The sequence below is a fragment of the Centruroides sculpturatus genome, unplaced genomic scaffold, assembly GCF_000671375.1.
Source record: "Centruroides sculpturatus isolate CEXI.00-Female unplaced genomic scaffold, Cexi_2.0 scaffold57, whole genome shotgun sequence".
Classification (NCBI taxonomy): Eukaryota; Metazoa; Arthropoda; class Arachnida; order Scorpiones; family Buthidae; genus Centruroides; species Centruroides sculpturatus.
Window position 1 is genome coordinate 1,124,120 of NW_019384382.1, and position 27,671 is coordinate 1,151,790.

The following is a 27,671-nucleotide window of genomic DNA, read 5'->3' on the forward strand; positions in this document are numbered from 1 at the left end:
ACAGACAGCAAACAGAATGCATCCAGTAGAAACAAATCCCAAATGAAAATAGAAGCAAAGAGCTTTGAAAGGATTTTAAGAAAGAATTATCTGATTTAGTTACCAAGTTAATAATAAATTTATATTTAGTACATACTGTTGTATCTGATAAATAATATTTTACGTAAATACTATATAATTATCTTTTCTTCTTATATAATTATGATGTCAAACAACAAAACTGAACAAAACAACTAAAATATTACAATTAAATAATATTATATAGATAAAAATCACCAATAATTATCCTGCTTTTAAATGTTTTCTTTTATTAATATTAACTTTCCAAGTAGCAATTGATCTTATCTGGATAAATATGAAAGGTAATTCATCACATTCAGTGGCCTTGAAAATTTTTTCATTTGTTCTATTTTAATATAAAGCTAGACATGTACAAAACTTTTATTCCTGTAGACGGAACTTTTATGGAATGTTATCCACAGTAATGAGAACTAAACAGTTACAAAATCAAATTTAACTGGTAAATCAATATTTTTCAAAAGACAATTCAATGGCAATAAATAAATGTTTTATTTTATTTATTGCCACTTATAATGGTAACCNATATTTCGCTAGTAATTTCACTGTCATAATGTTGGCTTTTGACATGTAAAAAACATTAAAAAATTTGATGTTAATTGACTTCATTCTAAAATCTTACAACTATTCATAAAATTTATTAAATTATTTCAAATTAAAAATCAATTTACAGTGTAATTGGTAATTTGTGACTTGGAAAGGCTATATTTGCTTCTAACTTAAAAATTTAATAATCTTCCATGATTATAATCTTCTCAATTATTCACTCCACATCATTTCCTGAATGTTATATTACTCTGTAATTAACATTATCATACATCTTATCTTTAATCTTTTTCACCTTTTTTTCCCAAATTTTAGTAAGAATAATCAACTATAATTTTTACAATACATGATTTTCTTATCATCTGAATCTCTCCAAACAATTTCTCTAAAACAACAAAAGTTTATTTCAGTATAAAAAGTGTTATTTTAAATGTTATTTATACAAAAATTTTTGATTTGTAAGAAACTACATTGTAATTTAGATAAATGTGTGTCACTGTATATAAAATGTATTGTATGTAATACTCTTTATCGAAAGCATATATGTACTGTACAAGCCTAAGATATTAGATCATATCATTTTAAGAATTGTTTATATCTAAACTATCTTTCTTTAGAAAATCTAATAATCTATTTTATGAGGCATGTCATTCTAAACAGCATCTTATCCACTTTTTAAAAGTTTTGGATTCTCTAATAACTAGTGTAAAGAACTATCATAATAAAATATTTTTATAATTGAAAAACACGCTTATAGGATTCTATGTTATTTTATAAACTGAATAAGTGCAGATTTATTGTGTGTCAATTCATAGTCATTCAAGATGAAACTTTAAAAGTTTTCAATTAAACAATAATAAAAGAAAATGTTTTCAGTGCCTAAATAGCTTTATAAACCAATGTTAGCTTTGTCAAGTTTACAACTTTATTGAATACTGAAACTTATTCAGTAATCTGATAAATATACAACATATATTTCATGTGTAAAATATCAAAATATAAATCATATTTAAACCATAAATAAGAGGATAAATCACTTTGATAAATCAAATACATCAATTGATGATTATATATAATATTTAATCAGCTAGATACATACAACATATACAATGTATCACGGTGTCAACTTATATACAATTAATCTTCACCTGCTGGAATGGCATCTTCTAATCGACGTACAAATTTGATCCTCAGTTCCGTGACATTATCTCCCTTGAGGGTATCTTGCACGAACCATGCTGCCACTTCCATCTGAACCATTTCTAGAGCTCCTCTAATCACACCAACCAGAATATTGGAATATTTTAAATTTCCATGCTTCTCTGGTAATTCAACAAATTCTGTCAGAGGATTGTTGTCAATAATGAGAGAGAATTCATCTCCAGCAGGTCCCCAATTAGTAATGGCTGGTGTTATACCAAGATACATCTTAAAGGCCATCTAAAAAAAAATTTGTACATATAATTTTTACTTAATTAGCATACATTTTTTCCTAACTGAAATATTTTAAAATACATAGCTTGAAAATTCTAATCTATAAAAGTATTATAAGAAATAATTCATAATGAAGAAGTGTTAAAATATGATTGAAATGAATGATTCAAATGAAGAAGTGTTAAAATATATAATAAAATTTCATAAAAATTTTATTATATATTTTAACACTTCTTCATTTAAATCATTCATTTGTTTCTTTCACATTAAATTGAATAAATCTAGAAAAAAATTAAGATTTAAACAAAATGAGTAGCCTAATTAAAAAAATGATAAATTAAGTCAAAAAATAACATAACAGAAAAAATTAATGATTCTACTACATGCTGAAATACAATACAATACTTAGATTAATGAATATCTAAAAAAGATTAACATACTAACTGTTCTGTATTTATTTTACTTTTGCAATTATTATAAGTGAAATTTTCTTTAATTAATATTGAATTCATTTGTACAAATGTATAAATATACTTTTATTAAAATGAATATTCTATAATTTGCATTATTTAATGTAATTTACATTACATTTTTTATAAGTTATGTATTTATCAGACAATCTTAATATTTGTCCTTGTATAAAATATAATATATATACTTTTAATTCTTTCTTCTAAAAAAATAACTATATATATATATTATAACATCTACAATTTTATTATTTCTTAAATTCTTCTCAATAAACATTGACAATATAGTTTAAGAATATAAAAAAAAAATTATATTTCTATATTGTTATTGTTTCATGTGTTTTATTTGAAGCTTCCTTGAAATTAGATACGTTTATTACTGTTTTAAATTTCAGAAATTTGATAAAATTGTATGTCCTTTAAAATTAAATGATGCATACCACTATTGTCTTTTTTCATTTCCTTTTTTGTTAACTTATCATTTGCAAAATAATGGAAATTTTTTGTATCATATTTTAAATTATAAAAACTTTATATGTTATTTCCATACAAATTTTCAAAATTTTTTTATCTGTAAGAAAGTTTTAACTAACAATTTAGTGCTTTTCTCTCTGAGAGAAGAGAATTAAATAATTTTACTATCACTTCCTTTCAAAAGTTAATAAATTTAATTATCATAATTGCATCTTTTTCATTTCTAATTCTTTATAAAAGAATGTTTTTAAACATAACAAATACTTAAAAATTATTAGTTAGTTACTGCTTGGTTAATTTTCTGTTTTTCTATTGGAAATAAATGCTAGTCATATATATTAATTAAAGCATAAGCTTGTCATAGATAAATATTTCGCTAGTAATTTCACTGTCATAATGTTGGCTTTTGACATGTAAAAAACATTAAAAAATTTGATGTTAATTGACTTCATTCTAAAATCTTACAACTATTCATAAAATTTATTAAATTATTTCAAATTAAAAATCAATTTACAGTGTAATTGGTAATTTGTGACTTGGAAAGGCTATATTTGCTTCTAACTTAAAAATTTAATAATCTTCCATGATTATAATCTTCTCAATTATTCACTCCACATCATTTCCTGAATGTTATATTACTCTGTAATTAACATTATCATACATCTTATCTTTAATCTTTTTCACCTTTTTTTCCCAAATTTTAGTAAGAATAATCAACTATAATTTTTACAATACATGATTTTCTTATCATCTGAATCTCTCCAAACAATTTCTCTAAAACAACAAAAGTTTATTTCAGTATAAAAAGTGTTATTTTAAATGTTATTTATACAAAAATTTTTGATTTGTAAGAAACTACATTGTAATTTAGATAAATGTGTGTCACTGTATATAAAATGTATTGTATGTAATACTCTTTATCGAAAGCATATATGTACTGTACAAGCCTAAGATATTAGATCATATCATTTTAAGAATTGTTTATATCTAAACTATCTTTCTTTAGAAAATCTAATAATCTATTTTATGAGGCATGTCATTCTAAACAGCATCTTATCCACTTTTTAAAAGTTTTGGATTCTCTAATAACTAGTGTAAAGAACTATCATAATAAAATATTTTTATAATTGAAAAACACGCTTATAGGATTCTATGTTATTTTATAAACTGAATAAGTGCAGATTTATTGTGTGTCAATTCATAGTCATTCAAGATGAAACTTTAAAAGTTTTCAATTAAACAATAATAAAAGAAAATGTTTTCAGTGCCTAAATAGCTTTATAAACCAATGTTAGCTTTGTCAAGTTTACAACTTTATTGAATACTGAAAATTAAGTGAAAGTGAATAAGAGACACTTTGGAATGACTCTTGCCTCATATATCCTCTTATATGTTTTACATTATGAGATGGAAATTTGTTTAGATGCTGTTATCTTTTTGCATTTATTAACATTAATTCTACAAATTTATTTTTATTAAATATATCCTATTTAATAATATATATATAGTATATACAAACATCTCATATGTATAAAAACAGACTAACATTTTTTATTAAATATGGATAAATTCCTGAAGGATTTTTTTATAATATTTGCATTAAATACTTGATACATCACATTTTCAAATGTATTGTTTAAATAACTTTTTTATGTATGTTACTAAAGAATAGATAGACACTTAAAGTATAAAGTTGATTTAAATGTATTAGTTATTTTACTTTATTGTAATGCATTCTTTGATTGTAAATTTATTTATGTACTAAATATTTTGTCCCTGTATCAGAGTTTATCCTTATTATTCAAACAAGCAATAAATAACAATATTTGCATTATTATTAAATGTAATTTTCAAATAGTTAGAATGTTCCATTAAACCAACAATTATTTAAATTTCTTAACGTAAAAAAATCAATTTATTTAATAATTCTCTTAAAAATTATTAACTCATCCAAAATATAATTTATAATCATAAAAATCTATTTCTAATAACATTAACTTATTTTTGATATTAATAACAATAAAAACAGCATCTTTACATCTATTTTATTATTTAAATTCCACTTAAATTATTTAATTTAGTAAATAATAACATTTTGGTTAAAAATGCTAAATAGAAAATCAATATTTCTTGTTAATATATATTTCATATTAAATAATACTAAAATATTAATGAAAATAATTTCTGCAAAAATTTAAATCTAAGAAACTTAAAACTGTATGATGAAATAATAGCCAAATAATAACTAAGACATTAATGTTTAATATATATTTTTAAAATACTTATATATCAATAATTACCTGAATTTTGTCAGCTGTATCTCTAAAATCATAGCATTTTCCAACAGTTGTTCTGGCCAAATAATCTTCAATCAATCGTAATCCAATATTATATCCCCTAAAGAAAAATTATATAATTTAATTTATAAATGTTTTAACATAAATTAGTGAAATAATATATAAAATTCAATATAAATTAATTTAAGATGTGTTTAATTACTAAGTTCAAAAGACAAATGATATTTATTCTTCATTTCTCTTTAGAATACCTTTGAGATTAATATTTTGTATTCTGAGAATTAATTTTCCAATTATTTACATAAGTAAACATTTTATTCCTGGAAAATTAGTTTTCCAAGATTCAATATAGATGATTCCGAGAATTTTTAAAAACTTGTTATCAAATAAAAATCTATCAATTGATTTACTATCATTCAAGCCTAAGAACTTAAAGGTATAAACATCTCAAACACTGCATTGACAGCTTTTAGTAGCTTGAATTGTCAATGGTATAAATTTATCAATTGATCAAAAATTCTAAATATGTTTCAATTTTCAAATTATTTAATTTATAAATTTTCTTATTAAATTTACTAAGATGATGTGTTATATTATTTATTTTATAACCATAACAAATCTAAAATCAGATACATAATAATTATATATTATTTAAATAAAACATTCTTCATATTTTTAATGTATAATAATATAAACTTATGCAAACATTTTGTTAAGGCATATTGATGCAATTTCAAAACATATCTTAAGCAGATTATCAAAAATAGAAAATTTAAATATAGAGTAAACGCATTAATATCCACTAAACATACAAATGTGTTTTGTTAAATCATTTTCCAACAAAATAAAAACAACACTGCATTCTAGCTAAACATGCTTCATATCTGTCAATCAAATTCTGGCATGTCAAATTAATGTGATGATTTATCATTGACTATCATATTTCTACTTTAACTACATCATCGTAGACAACTTATTTTATTGAGATTAATTCTTTTCTTTTGAATCTTACATCAATTAGAGTAAGTTAATTTCATCATAAAAATCAATAAATTGACTACAATAAATTAATTGCAAAACAATATTAAATTCCATGAAATATTACTATAAAATATTTTAAAAATATCTTTAAAATTAATTGCAAAGACTGCTAATTAATTTGTAGAATTAATTAATATAATCAGTTTTTTGATTAGTTAACTATTATTGAGTTTATGAACTCAACAATAATAAGTAACAAACGTTTTAAATTTTANTTAAACAATAATAAAAGAAAATGTTTTCAGTGCCTAAATAGCTTTATAAACCAATGTTAGCTTTGTCAAGTTTACAACTTTATTGAATACTGAAAATTAAGTGAAAGTGAATAAGAGACACTTTGGAATGACTCTTGCCTCATATATCCTCTTATATGTTTTACATTATGAGATGGAAATTTGTTTAGATGCTGTTATCTTTTTGCATTTATTAACATTAATTCTACAAATTTATTTTTATTAAATATATCCTATTTAATAATATATATATAGTATATACAAACATCTCATATGTATAAAAACAGACTAACATTTTTTATTAAATATGGATAAATTCCTGAAGGATTTTTTTATAATATTTGCATTAAATACTTGATACATCACATTTTCAAATGTATTGTTTAAATAACTTTTTTATGTATGTTACTAAAGAATAGATAGACACTTAAAGTATAAAGTTGATTTAAATGTATTAGTTATTTTACTTTATTGTAATGCATTCTTTGATTGTAAATTTATTTATGTACTAAATATTTTGTCCCTGTATCAGAGTTTATCCTTATTATTCAAACAAGCAATAAATAACAATATTTGCATTATTATTAAATGTAATTTTCAAATAGTTAGAATGTTCCATTAAACCAACAATTATTTAAATTTCTTAACGTAAAAAAATCAATTTATTTAATAATTCTCTTAAAAATTATTAACTCATCCAAAATATAATTTATAATCATAAAAATCTATTTCTAATAACATTAACTTATTTTTGATATTAATAACAATAAAAACAGCATCTTTACATCTATTTTATTATTTAAATTCCACTTAAATTATTTAATTTAGTAAATAATAACATTTTGGTTAAAAATGCTAAATAGAAAATCAATATTTCTTGTTAATATATATTTCATATTAAATAATACTAAAATATTAATGAAAATAATTTCTGCAAAAATTTAAATCTAAGAAACTTAAAACTGTATGATGAAATAATAGCCAAATAATAACTAAGACATTAATGTTTAATATATATTTTTAAAATACTTATATATCAATAATTACCTGAATTTTGTCAGCTGTATCTCTAAAATCATAGCATTTTCCAACAGTTGTTCTGGCCAAATAATCTTCAATCAATCGTAATCCAATATTATATCCCCTAAAGAAAAATTATATAATTTAATTTATAAATGTTTTAACATAAATTAGTGAAATAATATATAAAATTCAATATAAATTAATTTAAGATGTGTTTAATTACTAAGTTCAAAAGACAAATGATATTTATTCTTCATTTCTCTTTAGAATACCTTTGAGATTAATATTTTGTATTCTGAGAATTAATTTTCCAATTATTTACATAAGTAAACATTTTATTCCTGGAAAATTAGTTTTCCAAGATTCAATATAGATGATTCCGAGAATTTTTAAAAACTTGTTATCAAATAAAAATCTATCAATTGATTTACTATCATTCAAGCCTAAGAACTTAAAGGTATAAACATCTCAAACACTGCATTGACAGCTTTTAGTAGCTTGAATTGTCAATGGTATAAATTTATCAATTGATCAAAAATTCTAAATATGTTTCAATTTTCAAATTATTTAATTTATAAATTTTCTTATTAAATTTACTAAGATGATGTGTTATATTATTTATTTTATAACCATAACAAATCTAAAATCAGATACATAATAATTATATATTATTTAAATAAAACATTCTTCATATTTTTAATGTATAATAATATAAACTTATGCAAACATTTTGTTAAGGCATATTGATGCAATTTCAAAACATATCTTAAGCAGATTATCAAAAATAGAAAATTTAAATATAGAGTAAACGCATTAATATCCACTAAACATACAAATGTGTTTTGTTAAATCATTTTCCAACAAAATAAAAACAACACTGCATTCTAGCTAAACATGCTTCATATCTGTCAATCAAATTCTGGCATGTCAAATTAATGTGATGATTTATCATTGACTATCATATTTCTACTTTAACTACATCATCGTAGACAACTTATTTTATTGAGATTAATTCTTTTCTTTTGAATCTTACATCAATTAGAGTAAGTTAATTTCATCATAAAAATCAATAAATTGACTACAATAAATTAATTGCAAAACAATATTAAATTCCATGAAATATTACTATAAAATATTTTAAAAATATCTTTAAAATTAATTGCAAAGACTGCTAATTAATTTGTAGAATTAATTAATATAATCAGTTTTTTGATTAGTTAACTATTATTGAGTTTATGAACTCAACAATAATAAGTAACAAACGTTTTAAATTTTAAGAAAAATTAAACAAATGGGTATTAAACAAAAATTCAGTGAAAAAATGATAAGTACGTTGGAAGAGAATTGATTGTAAACTATTAGATCAATTTACATATGAGCCATATGTTTATAAGTCATTTGGTTTTAATGATAGTGATAAAATATATATACCTATTTTAAAAAAAGTCTGAATATTTTTTGCATAATTACTATCTCTTGAAGCATGTCTAGTCAAGAACTGGTCTTTCAGTGTTTCTTTTTTTAATACTATGAATACATCTTACAACTATAAATCAATACTATTATATGCAAAAAATAACAGTTTTCCAAGATAATTCAATTTTCTAAGATTAAATACAAAGGATTATGTTGTCAAAAGAATTCTTGAATTATATATTTTCTAAGCAATTATGCAAACTCTGTTTTAATGCTTAATATGAAAAACTGAAAAGAAATTATTCCTTAATGATGTTTAATAAAAACTAAAATAGGACCCTTTTTTAAAGACAAATGAAATTAAAATCAAAACTAAATATAAAACGTACCAATCAAAAATTATACATTAATTATGTACAATATTAAACTGTACAGTACATAACATTAATTACATTAAATTAGAGCAAATATTAAAAAGTTTATGTTGATAGCAGATTAATTTTTAAAATAAATTTTATCTTTAATAGTTTAATTGATTGAACAATTCATGCATTGTTCAAAAAATATTCCGTACACTTTTCCAGATATTTTTAGAGTCCAACATACTTTTAATCATGTTTAGTCAGGATTTGACTAAAAATGCAAGAATTCTCTTATAAAATTTTCTAAGAAATCCAGAAATCCATCATAATTAAAATCTTTTCTATACATTTTCAATATTAATGATTTAATTTAAAATTTTTGATTTATAAGCTTTTTCTATTAGATAACATTTTGAATTATTGGACAAATTCAAATAATGTTAGTTTTCAATTCTTTAAACTGAATGCAAATATAGCATTCAATATATATTTTTGAATTATTTTTTTAAATGCAAATTAGAAAAGAATAATGATTTGTTGCTATTGCAGATTTAAAGTTTAATATTCTTCTATTATAGATTTCATATACATCACTCATCTATTACAAAAATATTTTCTTCACAAACTCCTACTATTTAATTAGTAATCCTATATTAATTAGTCTTTCTATAATAATGCATTTAAATTAAAAATTTAATAAAACAATTAAACAAAAAACAAATTCAATGCTAAATTCTTTTATTATTATTTTTCAACAATTGCAAAATATTAAATTTATGCAAGTTCAATTGGCTACTATATATACCAGAGCTGGCCAAACCTTGTCATGACAGAAAGCATACATCATCTATCAGAAATATGAGTCATATTCTTTATTGAAACTGTATTTTATATAATGGATATATATTTCTGTATATTTAATTATAATTATTAAAATATATGGAGCCATAGAAAGGGTCTAGAAGAGTCACATGCAGCTCATGAGCCACAGTTGGTCACCCTTTATATATACAAAAAAGCATCAATTATCCGATGCCTGATTAACTGTCACATCGCTTAACCGACCGTTCTAGTTGGCAAATTTCAAATGTCCGCTAGTGATGTGGCACTACAATATTTGGCTATGTCTTGGCTACTTTAATATTATTTTTGTTAAATTTTTGCGTGTTTTAGCTGGCAACACAGCTCGACCATTAAAAGGCAGCCAGTATTTAAACGAGACTTAATTTTCTAATTATGAGTGGTCGTTTGTTTTGTGAGCAATAAAATAATTTAAAAATAATTTTTAACGATATGATAGCGACGATTATTATTTTAAAAAAAAATTTGCTAGGCTAAACATCGATGAAAATTCAATGCGAAGTTGGTTAATAGTGATATACTAATAAACTAATTACATGGATATACTAATATACTATACTAATAATGTATTTTTTTCATTTTTTTCGGTTATCCGACCAACCTGAGTCCCCAATTGAGTCAGATAATCGATGCTCTACTGTATATCAAATAATTATATTTGTTTAACTATATTTTAATAAAAGTATATTTCTTAAAAATTGCAATAATAATAATAATAATAATAACAAACAGCCACCGGTTTAAACCGAGTATTACCCACTAAACCCAACACAATAACAATAATAAAACAATTTAATTGTGCAACATATATACATACAATAAATGAAATATTATCTTGGCCTAATATTTTACTTATAATAAATTAACTATAAAATATATATTTTATTTTTAATTCAGATTATATAAAATAATTACGAATTTCCAATTTATGTGATAAGCATTAAGTGCAGTTTTGTTAATATGACATATTACATTGTATAGACATGTTCACTAAAAATTTTGAATTATAATTTTTATTGTAAATACTGTATATGTTACAGGTTACAAAAGATAGGAATGAATAAAACAATTATTATTAATTATAAAAACATTATATTAAAAATAATGTACTATTTAAAAGTTTAGTTTTGTCATAAAGTAAATTCAGAACCAAGCTGCTAGCAGAATGTCTAACATAATTATTAAAATGAGAAAGAACAAAGAACTTCAAATTAATTATGCTTCATTTACTAGTAAATAAGTTTATTAATAAATATTCTTCGTAAAAAACAATAAGATCTAAAAATCAAGATTAACTAAATTTAAATTTTTTATTAGTAAAAAAAAACGTCTATTATATAATTTGTATAGTGAACTAACACATAGATGTTACTGAATGTTTAAAATAATTCAAAATATAAACAAAGGATAAAAGGAATTATTAGAAGAAACACAAAAAACTTATTTAAAACAAATTACATAATTGTTTTCTTGAATCAATATTTACTGTTAAAAGAAAGATTTCAATTGATTCTGAATTAAATACAGTTTTATTGATTATTTGGTCTTTCAAATTAAACATTTTGCCAAACAAAATAATTAAATATTTAATTGTTTTATTGTTGATATTGTTGACTAAGAATAATTAAAAATGGATTTCTAATTAATAAGAAAATACAAAACAGTGTAAATTAAAATATAAAGTTTTATAGAAAATAATTTTTCTAATTAAGAAATATATGTATATATTAGTATATGATCAAATTTCAATAACTTGATTATTGAATGTACAGACCAATTTGATGTCATTTTATCTGATCTTTAATTTATGATTGCAGCAGATTTTTCTTCTTCATATTAGAAATTTTAATTTAATTCTTATCAATTACAATTTTTCTTTTATTATAATTTCTTTTATAGAAGAAAGAAGCATGTATGCTATGTATTAAAATTATAAAAGTTTGAAAAACTACATATAAGCTTTTATATGTTTTTTATATTGTGGCTTTATTAAAGTAATATATTTTGTATCTATTAAAAGAAAAAATGGTGCAAAGAAAAATAAACTATAAAAATTTATAGATAATGACAAACAATTTAAAGTTCAAAATCATCCAATTAATAATTAATTTTAATAATTAATAACAAAATTTACAAAGTAATAAATTAAATCATAGTCATTTTAAAAGAAAGCAAAATAATAAAACTTGTTATAATTTTCTGATATCCAATTATAGATAGTTCAGTTTATATTTTCATCATAGTGTATATTTAAATTCTCAATGTATGTACTGTACTGTACAGTACATATATCTCAAAGACATATTTAAGAAAAATATCAATAATACTACTGTTTAACAACATATAACATTTTATTATATTATAAATTTTCTCCTGCACCAGTTAATTTAAAATTCTTTATTTCATTTTTTTGACATTTTGATCACAATATGTATTTGGAAACAATTTTTTTCAAACAAAATTTGTATTAATAATAGTAATTTGTTCAAAAACATTATTTTTTGAGTATGTGAAATTTATATCATTAGCATTTTAAAAATAAAAACTGAAAAAAATTATATTGTTTTTTTTCTTATTTTATTTCATAAACTTTAATTCTTCATGAATTTATTTTAAAATACTCATATTTTATTCTTCTTTTTATAAGCTAGGTATTACTAAACAAACAGAAGTGCACTGAAAATCATTCTTTGCATAATTTCTATTTTTTGTATCATGTACACAACTCTTCAAAAAATGCTATATTTGTAACTATTTCTTAAGTAATGCAAATAAATTCTGAAACAAACAATTTAGGATTCAATTCATCTACATTTATATCTAATAATTTTTTTTAGTAAATTAAGTCTGAATATTTAAATTTGATTTTAATAACAAGTATTTTTGGTTTGATTTTAGTTTCATCTGGTTATCAATTATAGTTTGTATTAGACAAATATTGTCAACAATAAACTTTATTGTATTAGGATTATTCCGTTACATCAGGGATATACAGTCTTTATATAACCACCATAACATTACAATAGTTTTCTTTTAATTTTTAAAACAAATTTTCTGTAAATAACATTATATAAATTAATTAAATAAATTAAATTACTTAACAATTTTCATTTAATTATAAACAAAAACCATCTTCTCTGTTATTTTGAATTAAACTAAACTGAACATTTAAAAAAGTGATAAATTATATTTATCAGTTTTTTAAATGCTTTAGTTAATGTAATTTAGATTTAAAAAGTTAAAGGAAAAACGATTTTAATGTATTCATTATAATAGTATGATATACAGAGTATTCTGTAAGTCTTTTTCTGAGTGTACTAAATTTTAGGGATATGCAAATTCAAAAATGATGATAATCTATATACTGAAAAATAATACAAAAAGCAATATTAATAAAACTGGAAAAAATATAACTTAACAAGTAAAACAATTTAACTTTTAGAAGCCAATTCTGAACTCTTTTATTGCTGAAAATAGATTTGAATTACAAAACGAAATTAATTATATGTATAATGAAACATTAAACAAGTAAACACAGTATTCTTTTTTCTTTTGATTATTTGCAAGTATCAATAAACACACTAATGCAATAAGTACTGTATGTTGCAAAATGTTGTTGTACAATTTCTGCTTTGACAATAAAGATATATGAAAAAAAGTAAATAGTCTGGTTACAGTATTTTTAACAGTTCCTTTCAAGCATTTTTAAAGATGACTGAAGATTGGCATTTGGACTCAGTAGATTACACTTGTTGCATTATTATTGTATCAACAATTTTAAGTAATGTTTCCCTAATTTATTTTATTAGCTTTGTTTTCAATTTGAAATCAGAACCAATTTTGAATAGTTTCATTCTATAACTTTCTATTTTAAATAAAAATTCAAATTAAAAAAATTATAGAGGGTCTTTCTTTAATATTTAAAAATTTAGTGAATATATATAAAAAATGAGTGCATTTATATAAAAACAATAATTTTGATATATGTGACTATGAATATGATACTATTGCTTTAATATAAATTTTCATTTTGAATTTTCTTAATTGTATACAAGGTGGTCCTCTACTTCTGTACTTAACTGGTTCCTGAAACATGAAAGTTGAAATGTACAAAAGTAGAGCAATATGAAAAACTGATTCTTCCTTTGCTAAGTACATAGATGTAGGCATCTTTTTCGAAAATAATCCCATCTCATCTACATTGAAGATTTAGCACTGAGAATAATATTGAAGTAAATGGAAATAAATTCACTTGCCAGTAAATTTAATATAATCTAAAGAAGATGTCATTTTAAATTTGTCAAACCAGCCTTTGCTTGCTATAAATTCCATAGCAGGAACTTCTTTTAATCATTTCTTCCAATCCTCATGCAAACTAAGAGCCTTAGTTTGAATAATTGATAAACTCAACAGGACGCCTTTTTGATGTTGATTCTTCAATCCATAAAGTCAAAGATTTCTCTATTTCACCCATTACTCTGTCATGTCTTTTTGAAACAATCTTTGAAAAAATATTTCCACAATTTTGAACATAATCCTTAATTTTGTTCTTGTTTTTCATGATTGAACATATTGTCGATCAGCTTAAATTATATGAACAACCAATTGAAGCAAAAGATTCGCTGCTTTCAGAACATCTAATTATATCCATACTCTTTCTCTCAATCATATGGAGGTTATAAGACCTTAATTTCTTTTTGTTCATATCAACACTGCTGTTTTTTTGTTTTTCACTCATGTTTATGAATTAATAGGGGCAAATTTTTTCACTAAAACAGAAATGTACATAAAGTGATAGCACGACCTAACAAATCGACAAGACTCAACTTATCAACGCAAGCACTAATTCAAGACTGAACCTGTGATGCCAGAAATGAACATGATTAATGTCAGAAAGATGAGGCGGAACTAGTGACTAATAATTCATGAGAAAGGAAAAATCATTACATGAAAGTACATTTTGTCATATATATTGATAAAAATTGAAAGTATGAAATGTGTTGAAATAGTGAATTGTACACCACCTGTATATACAAAGTTGTCATGTTGTTCTTAAATATATATTTATATTTACAAACAATTTTTCACATATACATTACAACATATTTTCATTATATAATTAAATTTGCAAAATAAAAATATTTTTCAATTTATGTGGTTAAGTATAAATAAGTATAGTAGAATCTAACTAATTTGACATTTCTACCAAGTTGCATTAGAAGGTGGTGCCCAGCTGGAGACATTTTCATTCATGTTATGGACTGAAATTCCTGCTGAAGAAGCCATGATTTTGTGAAAATCACGACAGAATTTAGAATTAAGTTATTATTTATTTAAATTATTTAGAATTAAGATGATTGCAAAGAGAAATACACATTGAAAACTATTTCTCAAAGCAATAATTTTTTGATACTAAATACATAATAGCATACAAAAGTACAATGGAACATTAAACACTATATACAGCTTTCTTTTCTGTAACTAGTTACTTTATTTTAAAAGATTTAATAATACAGGTAATGATAACTTTTATGTATTATATTGCATTGTATACAGGTTATGTAGAGAGTAGGGTAAGTAAACTCTACCCTACCTACCTATTCCTTACATTCCAGTAATTTAAAACCAGTGCTATTAAAACAGCACTATTAAAAACCAGCTAGTACCATTCAGCACTAGCTGGCTTTTAATAGTGCTAGGTTAGGTGGATGCTATTGTGTTGATCACACAAGTCAGTTTTCTTAAGAAATTATTTCTTGTTAGCAAAAATATGTTTTTTAATTACTTATGCAATATTTTTATACTGAGTTATTGCTGGAAGAAAAGGTTTGTAAAAATTGCTTTGTACATTATTTACAGCTAAAAATAATTCTAAAACATCTAGGTAATTTTTATTTTTTGAATGACCTAACATAATTCTAAAATATTTAATTTATTAAAATTTCATTAAAATAAATTTTAATAAAATTTCTCAGCACTAACAAAAAATCAAATAACAAGTATATCATTTTTGTTTGTTTCTTCCAAATGTTTCTTTTTAAATAAATTATTGATTCTTGAAGTTGGATTAAAAAAACTTTCTTTTTGAAATTATATGGGAATTGAAAATGTATGTTCAAATAAATCAACAATAAATTTGGTTTTGTGTTTAATTTTATTGAATATTAAATATTGTATCAATTCAAAGTGTCATTTTTCTTAATAACAACATTTTATAAAAAATGCAATTTAAATAAAATAAATTTATTTATTTAATTTGTACAAAGTAATGATTTTTATTAATGTTATAATCTTTAAAAAAAGTTATCCGATTTTTATCTTTAATTGCAAAATAACTTCTATGAATCCACTATTAATTTGGTTCATCATAATCTATTTTAAACTGTAACACTAACATATTTAAATTCTATTTAAAAATTTAAAGAATAAAAGAGACTGTTTCTAAAGCATAGATTAAATTTAGAAAACACATACTGTATCAATATATTAGACATCTTCAAAAAAAATTATATTTTTTATGGAAATTATGTTAAAACTTTCCCAAATTCAATAACACTGAATAAGAAAAAATCAAATTTCAGATAAATTTACAATGATTTAAAATACATTGTTACTGGAGGCAATAAATCTTATATTTAGTGAAACTTCATACCTAAAATTATTTTGCTAAACTGTTTTGAGAACTATTAATGAACTCAAAAAAGAAATTTCCATTCAAAATTTGTTTTTAAATCACAAAAAAAGTCACATATATTTTATTAAAAAGTATGTAATTTTATTCTTTATACAGTTGTTTACAACAAATAATAAAAAATAATGTTATTCCAAAATTATAGAAATTTTCTTTTAATTTGTAATTTTAAAAACAGATACCATATATAAAAATTTTTAATCAACAATTCTATTATCAGATCAACAGATTTTCATATAAATTTTAAATATATTATTTTCATATAATAAAAGTACAGTGGTGATTGGTTAACAAACAGATCGGATAACGAACACTTTCGCGAAAGATTTTTATGTTCGGACAATGAACACATGATCGGATAACAAACACTGCACAGAACGAACACAAGAAGAAGCGATGTAAATTAATGAATACTAATTGGTCTTCTCTTGTCTTCAGGCAACAATTCGAAACTTTTCGGAGTGTGTGAGACGTCGACATTGACGCTCAAGCCAGTATATACCGATCGGATAGTATTCCTCTGAACTTTGAAACTCTCCCTTGTAATTCCAGCCTTTTATTTTTCTGACAAAACAATTCTTTTATGTATTCACAAGACTGTTGGGTAGGCACTCGTTAAATTTTGCATCTGTTTTTCTTTTCGAAAGATGAGAGTATAATAGCAAAGATAGAGAGATGCCTAATGTTGCTGGGCAGTATGGCGTGAACAGGTCTACAGTAGGCCGCAGTTCAATCTTATTTAAGAAAAATACTGTATAATCAAGAAGACTCAAGCAGCTAAAGGAGTAACAAAAATCACATCTGAGAAATAAAGAACATCGAAGAGTTCATAATGGAACCTGAAACGGATCTGACGACAGAAGAACGCCAAGAACTCTTGAATGAAGAACACCAAGAAACTCGGCGAGATATGTTTTCTTCTGAAAAAGAGGATTAATGCCGATATCTGTTATTAAAGATCCTTTGAAGAAGTGGGAGGATGTCAGAACAACGGTCTTAGAATGGCATCCAAACCAGGTTGAGGCTTGGGGATTTCTACAATTGCAATGCTATTAATTACTTATGAAAAATTCTGAAGAAGAGAGAAAAGCAATCGACATTAGACAGATTCTTTAACCTTTTCAAATGGAAAAACATGACTAATAAAAACGCAAGACTGCGCATGTATGTATTTTTATTATTACATATAAATAAACATAGTAAGAAAGTATATATTTTTTTATTTTTGGCGGTCTCCAGAATGAATTAATTAAATTCCCATTAAAACCTATGGTAAATCGATAATCGGTTAATGAACAATTCGGATAGTGAACAAAATCTTGGAACGGATTATATTCGTTAACCGATCACCCACTGTATATAAATTTCAGATTACTATTACATATGAAAAGTTTATTGAGATACAATGAAAGTCTTTGTGCGCCAAAAAATTTATGCACACAAAAGCTTTAGAATAGAATGCTACCAGAGATGGTTCCTTCCTATTTGGCTGAATTTAATATATATTGTAGTATTATCCTCCCAGTAATTCATGACAAAGCCACTTGATGTATGTCTCAAGAATTCACAAAAAAAACATGCTTAAAATCCTCCATGCTTTTTATGTACCAATCCATTTGAATAACATGTTAAAAAAGGCAAAACCAAGTGGCTAAAGAGTTTGCTATGCTGTATGTTGCAGGTTCGAATATTACTCTTTTAAAAGTTTTTCTAATCTGCATTGAAATGAATTATTGCATAAAAAAAAAATTAGTATTTGTTATTATTTATTTATCATGCACTTTAAATATTTTATCCATCGTAATTCAGCATATCAATATCCCAATAACCTGATGTATATTACAATAAACAATCAACCATTGCCTGATTATTTCAACTGTTGATTAGTTGTTTATTGTAATTCAACATTATATACATTGTAATTTTCAGGTAGATATGCAGCAAGACTACACAATCAGGGATGTGTAGTCTTGCTTCATATCAGGAGTCAGAGTTGATTTGAAAAAATACTGACTTGGAGTTGGGAGTCATGTATTTTTCCACCAACTCCCCATCCCTGGAATGAAGAGTCAGAGTCGAGGAGTGAAATCTTTTTATGAGAGTCATGAGTTGTGTATTTTTCTACCAACTCACCATCCCTACATATAATTACAAAAATCTTCTTTGCAAGTGTTGAATTATTGATGTAGCAACATTAGCAAGTTGAAGAAGTTATGTAATATGAACTATTTTACTTATTACAATTGTAATCATTCACTAAATGGGTTTGTATCACAACACCCTCAACTCATTCATTTTATTACAGCAATGATTAAGACTAAACAAGAAAGGAACTTTCTATTTACTCAACTGTTGCTGATATAATATAGTACAATGTTGTAAAAAATAAAAAAACATGGAAAATAATTGGAAATTTTTTATTGCATAGTAAATAAATGTTATAATTACAAAACACTGATTTTTTTTTGTTAAAAATAAAAAATATATAACAGAAAAACTTTTAAAAAAGTAAGATCTGACCTGCAATACAGCACAGTAGGTGGACACCTTTTCCATTCAGTTATGATGCTGTTATCATAGTACCTATTTAACACAGTATATAAAGAACATGGAAAATTTTAAACCCTTGTTTTTTGTAAATACTTGGAGATTACAATGAGTGGCTTTGCACTGAATTACTGGGAGGGTAGAACTAAAATATTTCTCAAACTTTGGCCGAATTGAAGGGGGCCATATGTGGCAGTTTTTTTTATTAGTAAAATAATGATAGCATGACTATTTTGTAAATCTGATATAAAAAAATTATTTCTGTATAAATAATACATAGTTAAACCTTTACCAGCAAAAAAATTATTGGGTATTTCAAATGTTTTTTGCTGTACTAACAGCAATCATCAGGATAGCATAAAACAGAACATTATGTTCCTTTCTATCTGAATGGAATACAATGTTCTATTTGGTGCTTCTTTGATGATAGTTGCTAGTAGTCAAGATAATTGAAGTACTCAATAAATTTTTTGTTGGTGAAGGTTTTACAGTGTATTATTTGTAAAAGAAACCAGCTAAGTTTAAGTATGTGTTTCTGTATATTGGAGCATGCATGGAAGTTAGCAAGGCAGAATTTTTCAAATGTGAATATCCAGACTTATTCATAGTATATATTTTCATTTTTATTTGGACTTAATGTTCAGTCTAAAACCTTCAATAAATCTAAATTCAAATTTTGCATATAAGATTAAAAAATAAATGTATTCAATACTGTATTTACTACTTATTTACTTTATCGAGAATGTTCTACTTATTAATTATAAGTATGAGCCCTTCTATTGTGGGTGTTTTATATCCTAATGTTGATGCAATTTCTTTAATTCTATTAATTTCTTAAATTCTATTGATTTCTTTTAATCAGTCCTTTATATTGGAGCAATACAAAAAGGTTCTTCTAAAGAGTACTCTGAACACTGAAAGTTTATACAGGTATACCTTGCCTTACGTTGGTAATTTGTTCCAGGAGAGGTGACTTAAGTCGAATTTACTTGTCACTAGGCTAAACCACAAATAACCATTCCCAGTTCTGCATTTTATTTATAAATGAATTTTTAATAATATATTGTGAATAATAATATATCTTAAGCTTACAAACAAATAAATTTTAGTTTTAAATATAGTACAGAAAAAAGTAATCTAAATTTACGAATTCGTGTACGTACAGTACATACTTGTAAATATACATGTTTACAATTTGGTGATGTTTACAGTATGTCACAGACTTTTTATTTATGAATGTGGTTTGCTCTAAGACATTATAAAATATGATGATTTTGTAAGGTTAAATAACAAATACAGTTATTAAAATTATTTTGCGATAGTAGAAAATAAACAAATTTGTGTTAAATTTACCAATATCGAGTGGTGCTGACAACAATGCCAAATGGTTGATATTGGAACTACCATGGAAAACGCCAATATTGAGCTCTTAATTAATTAAAGACTGCTAAATAAGACAACACACAGAGTCACAGATGTTTTCATATTTTGTTCTCTAGTATTTATAATGATTATATTAACATCTACTGTAAATGTATGTATTTTAATATGATTTTATGTGCTTTTAATGCTTTTCTAGTGATATTAAAACTTCAATATTTGTGACAGACAAAGGTAAAGTCGAATAAAATGACTTAAACTTGATTTTTATCTTTTTTTTTTTTTTTTTTGACAAACAATGTAGAATCAAGAATGATTTAATTCGAAATGATGTAACCCGAGGTATACATGTATATGTAAGCATCATTGGACCATGATGAGATGTACAGAAGAGTGTATATAGAACCAATTAAAAATTGATTCTATATACACTCATTTGTATATCTCATCTCTTATAAATATAAAAATTTGAAATTGGATGATTCTTTCTGAATTACCCTGTATTTATAACTTACTTACTAAGGAATGACAAAGACAAATTAAGAAGGGAGGAACAATCTGGAGTAAACAAAATACCCTATGAAAACTGAGTTAGGGATAAAAAAAAAATTATGTTTATGTTACACAAAAAAAACTTACAGTGCATCTGAAGAAACACAAACATAAAAATGTAATATAATTTATAAATAATTTTACAATTTTTTCATAGTAATATAACTTTAGTAGCAAGTCACAAATGGAAGGTTCAGTTGTAAAGTGGAATGAAGCAAACAAGCAAACATTATTAAAAAGTACTCTCTCCAACCATTGCTATGCACATGGAAAAAAAATATATATATATAATAGCAAATTTAAAAACTAACACTGATTCCCAAGGATGCAAATGTATTACCTTCAGCATGGAAATACATCACAGAAAAAAGATGAAGATATATAAGACCCAGAATTGTGTCCATCTACAATCAACTTTGATTTTACTTTTATGTTATATTTTCTTAATTTTACTTTTATTTTGTTAACTTTACCTTTTTCATTCTTTATTTAATTTATGCAATTTTAAATTTGTATTTAAAATATTAAGTTTAAATGTAAAATCTGGAAAACAATGTTCTATTTTTTAAATGATTTTTAATTTTAGTTCAAAACCTAAAGAAGATCTATGTTAATAGGTTTAAAACATTTGTTAAATAAACAATTTTCTCTCAGCAAACCTTAGGTGGTGTAATAGGTTTGTACTTTTAAATAATATTTAATTCATTTGAAAAATTTCATATATTTGAAAACATCTATATGAATAGAGGAGAAAGTACTTGTAATAAAATATTTATTTTTGTTTTCTATTACTTTATTATTAAAACTGTAGTCTTTTTGTGTGCATTGCCAAATAATAATATTTTTACAACAACTAATCTCTTGCAAATCTAATCTGAAATGCTCAAGAATGTAGAAAATAAACTAATTACTATTTTTATATTTTCTTCAAATGAGATCAAGTGTAAATGATATCTCAATTGTGTAATACTTTAAGCTCAAAACTATAATTATTTGCATATAGTATGTAAGTATATAAAAAACTTATATGTTTGAATGAAAAATATTCAATAGTATCCAATATATATATATAAAGTTTTTCTATTTCTATCACTTATTTTGTAATCTGACTTTTAATATTTATTTAAGTTGATGATTTCATGAATATTTTGTCTAAGTATTACTGAATATGGGAAGTTCAAACTAATATGCTATCATTTCAAGATTCAACATTACTATCTTTTTTCCTTCTTTAATATATAAGATAATATGACTAAATTTGATACCTCCAATTTTAAACTGATAGTTTTGATTATTTACGGCAATAAAATAAACAGATACTCTGTGTTATCAATGAATAAAAGTGAAATTTTAAATAATTCATTCAAACAAATAAAAATAAATAAATATAGAATTCTTAAATTATTTCATAAAATGGTTTAAAATGTTTTGCAGTTGTGTAAGTTTATATTCTCAAAACAAATATGTAATATGTTCAAATTAAACTTTATATTAGAAAAGAAGATAGTTTGTACTTACATTCTATCCAACTGTTTGTTAACTTCTTCATCACTCTCATAATCTTTAAGAATTTGTGCAACCAAGGCACCATAAGTTAATGTAAATAATTCAGAACTCTAGAAAGAAATAGTTAATAGTATAATTATTTATCATAAATTATACAAAAAAACAGAAAAGATGTTTATTTGTATAGCATTTATTACATTAAAATGAATAATCTGTACTCAAATGACTATGCCTAAATAAAACAAAGTCTTTGAACTTAAAGAGTTGCTTATTTTAAAAAGCTTCAACAAGAAATATAAATTCAATTTATATGTAAATGGAGTGAATCCACGAAAAATCAGACTGTCTCTGAATGTTAAATAATCTTTTTTCATTTATTAAGTTAGATTTTTTATATATTTTACATAATTTATTTAAAATACAGTAGAGCATCAATTATCCAACTCAATTGGGGACTCAGGTTGGTCAAATAACTGAAAAAATCGGATAACCGAAAAGAAGGAAAAAAATACATTATTAGTATAGTATATTAGGATATTAGTATATCCCATGTAATTAGTTTATTAGTATATCACTATTAACCAACTTCGCATTGAATTTTCATCGATGTTTAGCCTAGCAAATTTTTTTTTAAATAATAATCGTCGCTATTGTATTATTAAAAATTATTTTATTGCTCACGAAACAAACAACCACTCATAATTAGAAAATTAAGTCTCGTTTAAATACTGGCCTCCCTTCAATGGTCGAGCCATTGATGCCAGCTAAAACATGCAATAATTTAACAAAAATAATATTAAAGTAGCCAAGACATAGCCTAATATTGTAGTGCCACATCACTAGCGGACATTTGAAATTTGCCGACTAGAATGGTCGGTTAACCGATGTGATGGTTAATCGGGGGTCGGAAAATCGATGCTCTACTGTAGTATGATTCTCATGTTTTATTTTAATATACTTTTTATTATTTACTAAGTTAATCCCATTTTTCTTTGCAAGTTATTAAATTGTTACCATTGTAACTAATTGTGGTTAAGGCTATATTAACCACAGCTAGCTTAGATATCTATAAATTTTAGAATTGCTTACTTTTTCTTTTAGAATTTGTAGTATTTTGAGTTTATAATTTTAAAGATATATGTTATTTGCATTTCAAAAATGTCACTGAAAATATATCATCAATTTAATACTCTTATTTTTATTACATCAGTTCTTACCATTTTTTAAATTTTGTTCTAACATAAGCATTTACCATACTAAATTTTGTTTAGTATGTGTTCTTATTTAATTTTATTACTTATTCTGTATTTTTCAGAAAAAATTTAGTAAACTTCCTATATCATATATTAAAATGTATATGTAAGCATCATTGGACCATGATGAGATGTACAGAAGAGTGTATATAGAACCAATTAAAAATTGATTCTATATACACTCATTTGTATATCTCATCTCTTATAAATATAAAAATTTGAAATTGGATGATTCTTTCTGAATTACCCTGTATTTATAACTTACTTACTAAGGAATGACAAAGACAAATTAAGAAGGGAGGAACAATCTGGAGTAAACAAAATACCCTATGAAAACTGAGTTAGGGATAAAAAAAAAATTATGTTTATGTTACACAAAAAAAACTTACAGTGCATCTGAAGAAACACAAACATAAAAATGTAATATAATTTATAAATAATTTTACAATTTTTTCATAGTAATATAACTTTAGTAGCAAGTCACAAATGGAAGGTTCAGTTGTAAAGTGGAATGAAGCAAACAAGCAAACATTATTAAAAAGTACTCTCTCCAACCATTGCTATGCACATGGAAAAAAAATATATATATATAATAGCAAATTTAAAAACTAACACTGATTCCCAAGGATGCAAATGTATTACCTTCAGCATGGAAATACATCACAGAAAAAAGATGAAGATATATAAGACCCAGAATTGTGTCCATCTACAATCAACTTTGATTTTACTTTTATGTTATATTTTCTTAATTTTACTTTTATTTTGTTAACTTTACCTTTTTCATTCTTTATTTAATTTATGCAATTTTAAATTTGTATTTAAAATATTAAGTTTAAATGTAAAATCTGGAAAACAATGTTCTATTTTTTAAATGATTTTTAATTTTAGTTCAAAACCTAAAGAAGATCTATGTTAATAGGTTTAAAACATTTGTTAAATAAACAATTTTCTCTCAGCAAACCTTAGGTGGTGTAATAGGTTTGTACTTTTAAATAATATTTAATTCATTTGAAAAATTTCATATATTTGAAAACATCTATATGAATAGAGGAGAAAGTACTTGTAATAAAATATTTATTTTTGTTTTCTATTACTTTATTATTAAAACTGTAGTCTTTTTGTGTGCATTGCCAAATAATAATATTTTTACAACAACTAATCTCTTGCAAATCTAATCTGAAATGCTCAAGAATGTAGAAAATAAACTAATTACTATTTTTATATTTTCTTCAAATGAGATCAAGTGTAAATGATATCTCAANTCAGAAAAATACTTTATGAGAGCTTTTATACTTTTATAAAGCTGTCTATAATGAAAATGAATTAACTAAGGATTTTTTTGCCCTGCCAGGGTGTGGCCGAGTTATCCGGAGTGCCGGGTTATCGAGAGCCGAGTTTTCGAGGTTCTATTGTATTATTAAGATGTATTCTTATTTATGAAAAAAAAAAAATCATGGAATATTCTCTTTTATATATACCAATTATTGAGCTTTCAATCCTGTATTATGTCATGCTCAATCTTTTACAATCATATGATAGTTATTTATAAAGAATTATCACATATTGAAACTCTCATATACAACTAATTTAATAGATACATATTTATGACTTTAACAAACTTCAAGCTATACACCAACCAATGCTGAATATTATTGGGCTAGAAATGGCTATAATATTAATAATTTATAAGAAAATTGTCTTATAAATTATTAATATTATAGCCATTTCTAGTCCGATAATATTTGGCATTGGTTGGTGTATAGCTTTATGACTTTATTCTGGCCCACCTAAAATACATTTTGGATTCAATAAAATGAAACAGCTGTCATTAGTTTTATCTGACCAACAAATGCCTAACATATATTACAACTCTTACAATGATACAATGTATAACATATCATAATAAATTAGCTGTATGAAAGTTTCAATATGTAATAACTCCTTATAAATAACTATTATATGATAGTAAAAGATTCAGATTTTCTTTTATATTTTCATTATACTTATAAAATTTTTTCTTCTTATGGAATCAAAAAGCAACTTTGCACTAATAGACCTGAATTATAAATAAAAAGTCTAAATATTGCTTGAATAAAAGAATAATTATGTATAAATAAGCTAATATGTTCTCAGCTAATAGAAAGTAAACACTGTATACAAATAGCCACTATATATTATTCAACATATTCCCCTGGTCTTCATGCACTTTCTGCAGTGATGTTCTAATATCGTTATCCCATTAAAAATAATTCATAACTTTGGTCCAACCATTCCACCAAAGCCTACTTAGTCTTCCTTTCAGGTCTTTTTTTTTTTTCAAATGGAAAAGAAACAGTAACCTGAAGAAGCTAGTTAAATGAAGAGGGAGGATGGTGAACGTGTTCAAACTTCAGTTTGCTCAGTTTGGTCACTGTTTTCTGAACAGTGTGTGCCAACTCCATTTTGTTGAATTGGACATTGCTTTCCATTATTTTGTCTTTGCAACTTTGTGCAAAATGATGCAAGACCTATCATTTATTTTCAGCAAAGATATCATACAAGATTTATTCTATCATGTCATATCATCATAAACCAATCGACATCTATCAGCACATGCAAGTACAGTAAGGAGATGATCAAGAGTTGTACACAGGTGTATGAGTAGAGTTCTAAGGTTCCAAAAACAGCCACAATTCTATGGAAGAATCTTTATGGCTGGGATTACAGTGAATACTATGAAGAATCCTCCACAGAAATGTGCTGTTTTGGAAACCTTAGAACTCTAATCACAAATCTCTGTGCAACTCCTGTAGTTGTGTGCATGTGCTGATGGATGTCAATTGATTTATGTCAAAAAATTGGACAACACTATACCACTCTTTTTTTGTACATTTCTGGAAAGGCATTGCCATTTTATTAGTCTGTTGTCTTATATTCTTGTGCATCAACATTGTTGCCAGTCACAGTTACTGTTATCTCTGACTTGGAAGTTTCATGTGTAAAAATTACTATGTAATTCTCATCCTCCCAATTTTTAATGGCACTTTTCTGGTTTTCTATTGAACGTATCTTCTATATAGCTTTCTCAATATGTAATATGTTACTTAATTTTAAACTCAGAAATCATTCTATGATTTCTATAATACCTTTACATAATGTGTAAAAATAATAAAAAAATTAATGTTCCGAAAATTTTGTTTAATCCAATAAAGTTACCAGCAAAATATGAATATGCTGATATTGATGTTCATTATACACCAATTACTAAATCAAACTAGAAAAGAAAAATCATTTTAGATATATTTAATTAAATATGGATAAAAGCACAAGCAATAATTTTCTTCACTAATAATTTATTATTGAAAAAAATTATTGAAGTATTCAACTAAATTGTTTACAAAACATTTTAAGTATTTAAGAATATATTATAAGCATTTATTTGTAAATAAACATGTCAAAATGATATACAGGGTGTCCACAAAGTCTAGATACATAAGGATTAACACATACTTTTAAAACAAAATAATT

General features: G+C 24.0%; 1 protein-coding gene across 2 annotated transcripts in view; it reads right to left on the bottom strand.

The window, feature by feature from the left end:
• Positions 1–1,584: 1,584 nt before the first annotated feature.
• LOC111617943 (trafficking protein particle complex subunit 3-like) overlaps positions 1,585–27,671 on the bottom strand; it is a 36,724-nt gene continuing 10,637 nt past the window's right edge. The window contains exons 3-5 of one of the 2 annotated variants that reach the window (XM_023359337.1): positions 22,924–23,021; positions 7,621–7,717; positions 1,585–2,064 (exon numbers count right to left, since the gene is read on the bottom strand). In XM_023359337.1, the coding sequence (XP_023215105.1) occupies positions 1,762–2,064; positions 7,621–7,717; positions 22,924–23,021 (498 nt within the window). In that variant the 3' untranslated portion in view covers positions 1,585–1,761. The remainder of the gene's footprint in view (positions 2,065–7,620; positions 7,718–22,923; positions 23,022–27,671) is intronic. The other variant, XM_023359338.1, reaches the window with a different exon arrangement.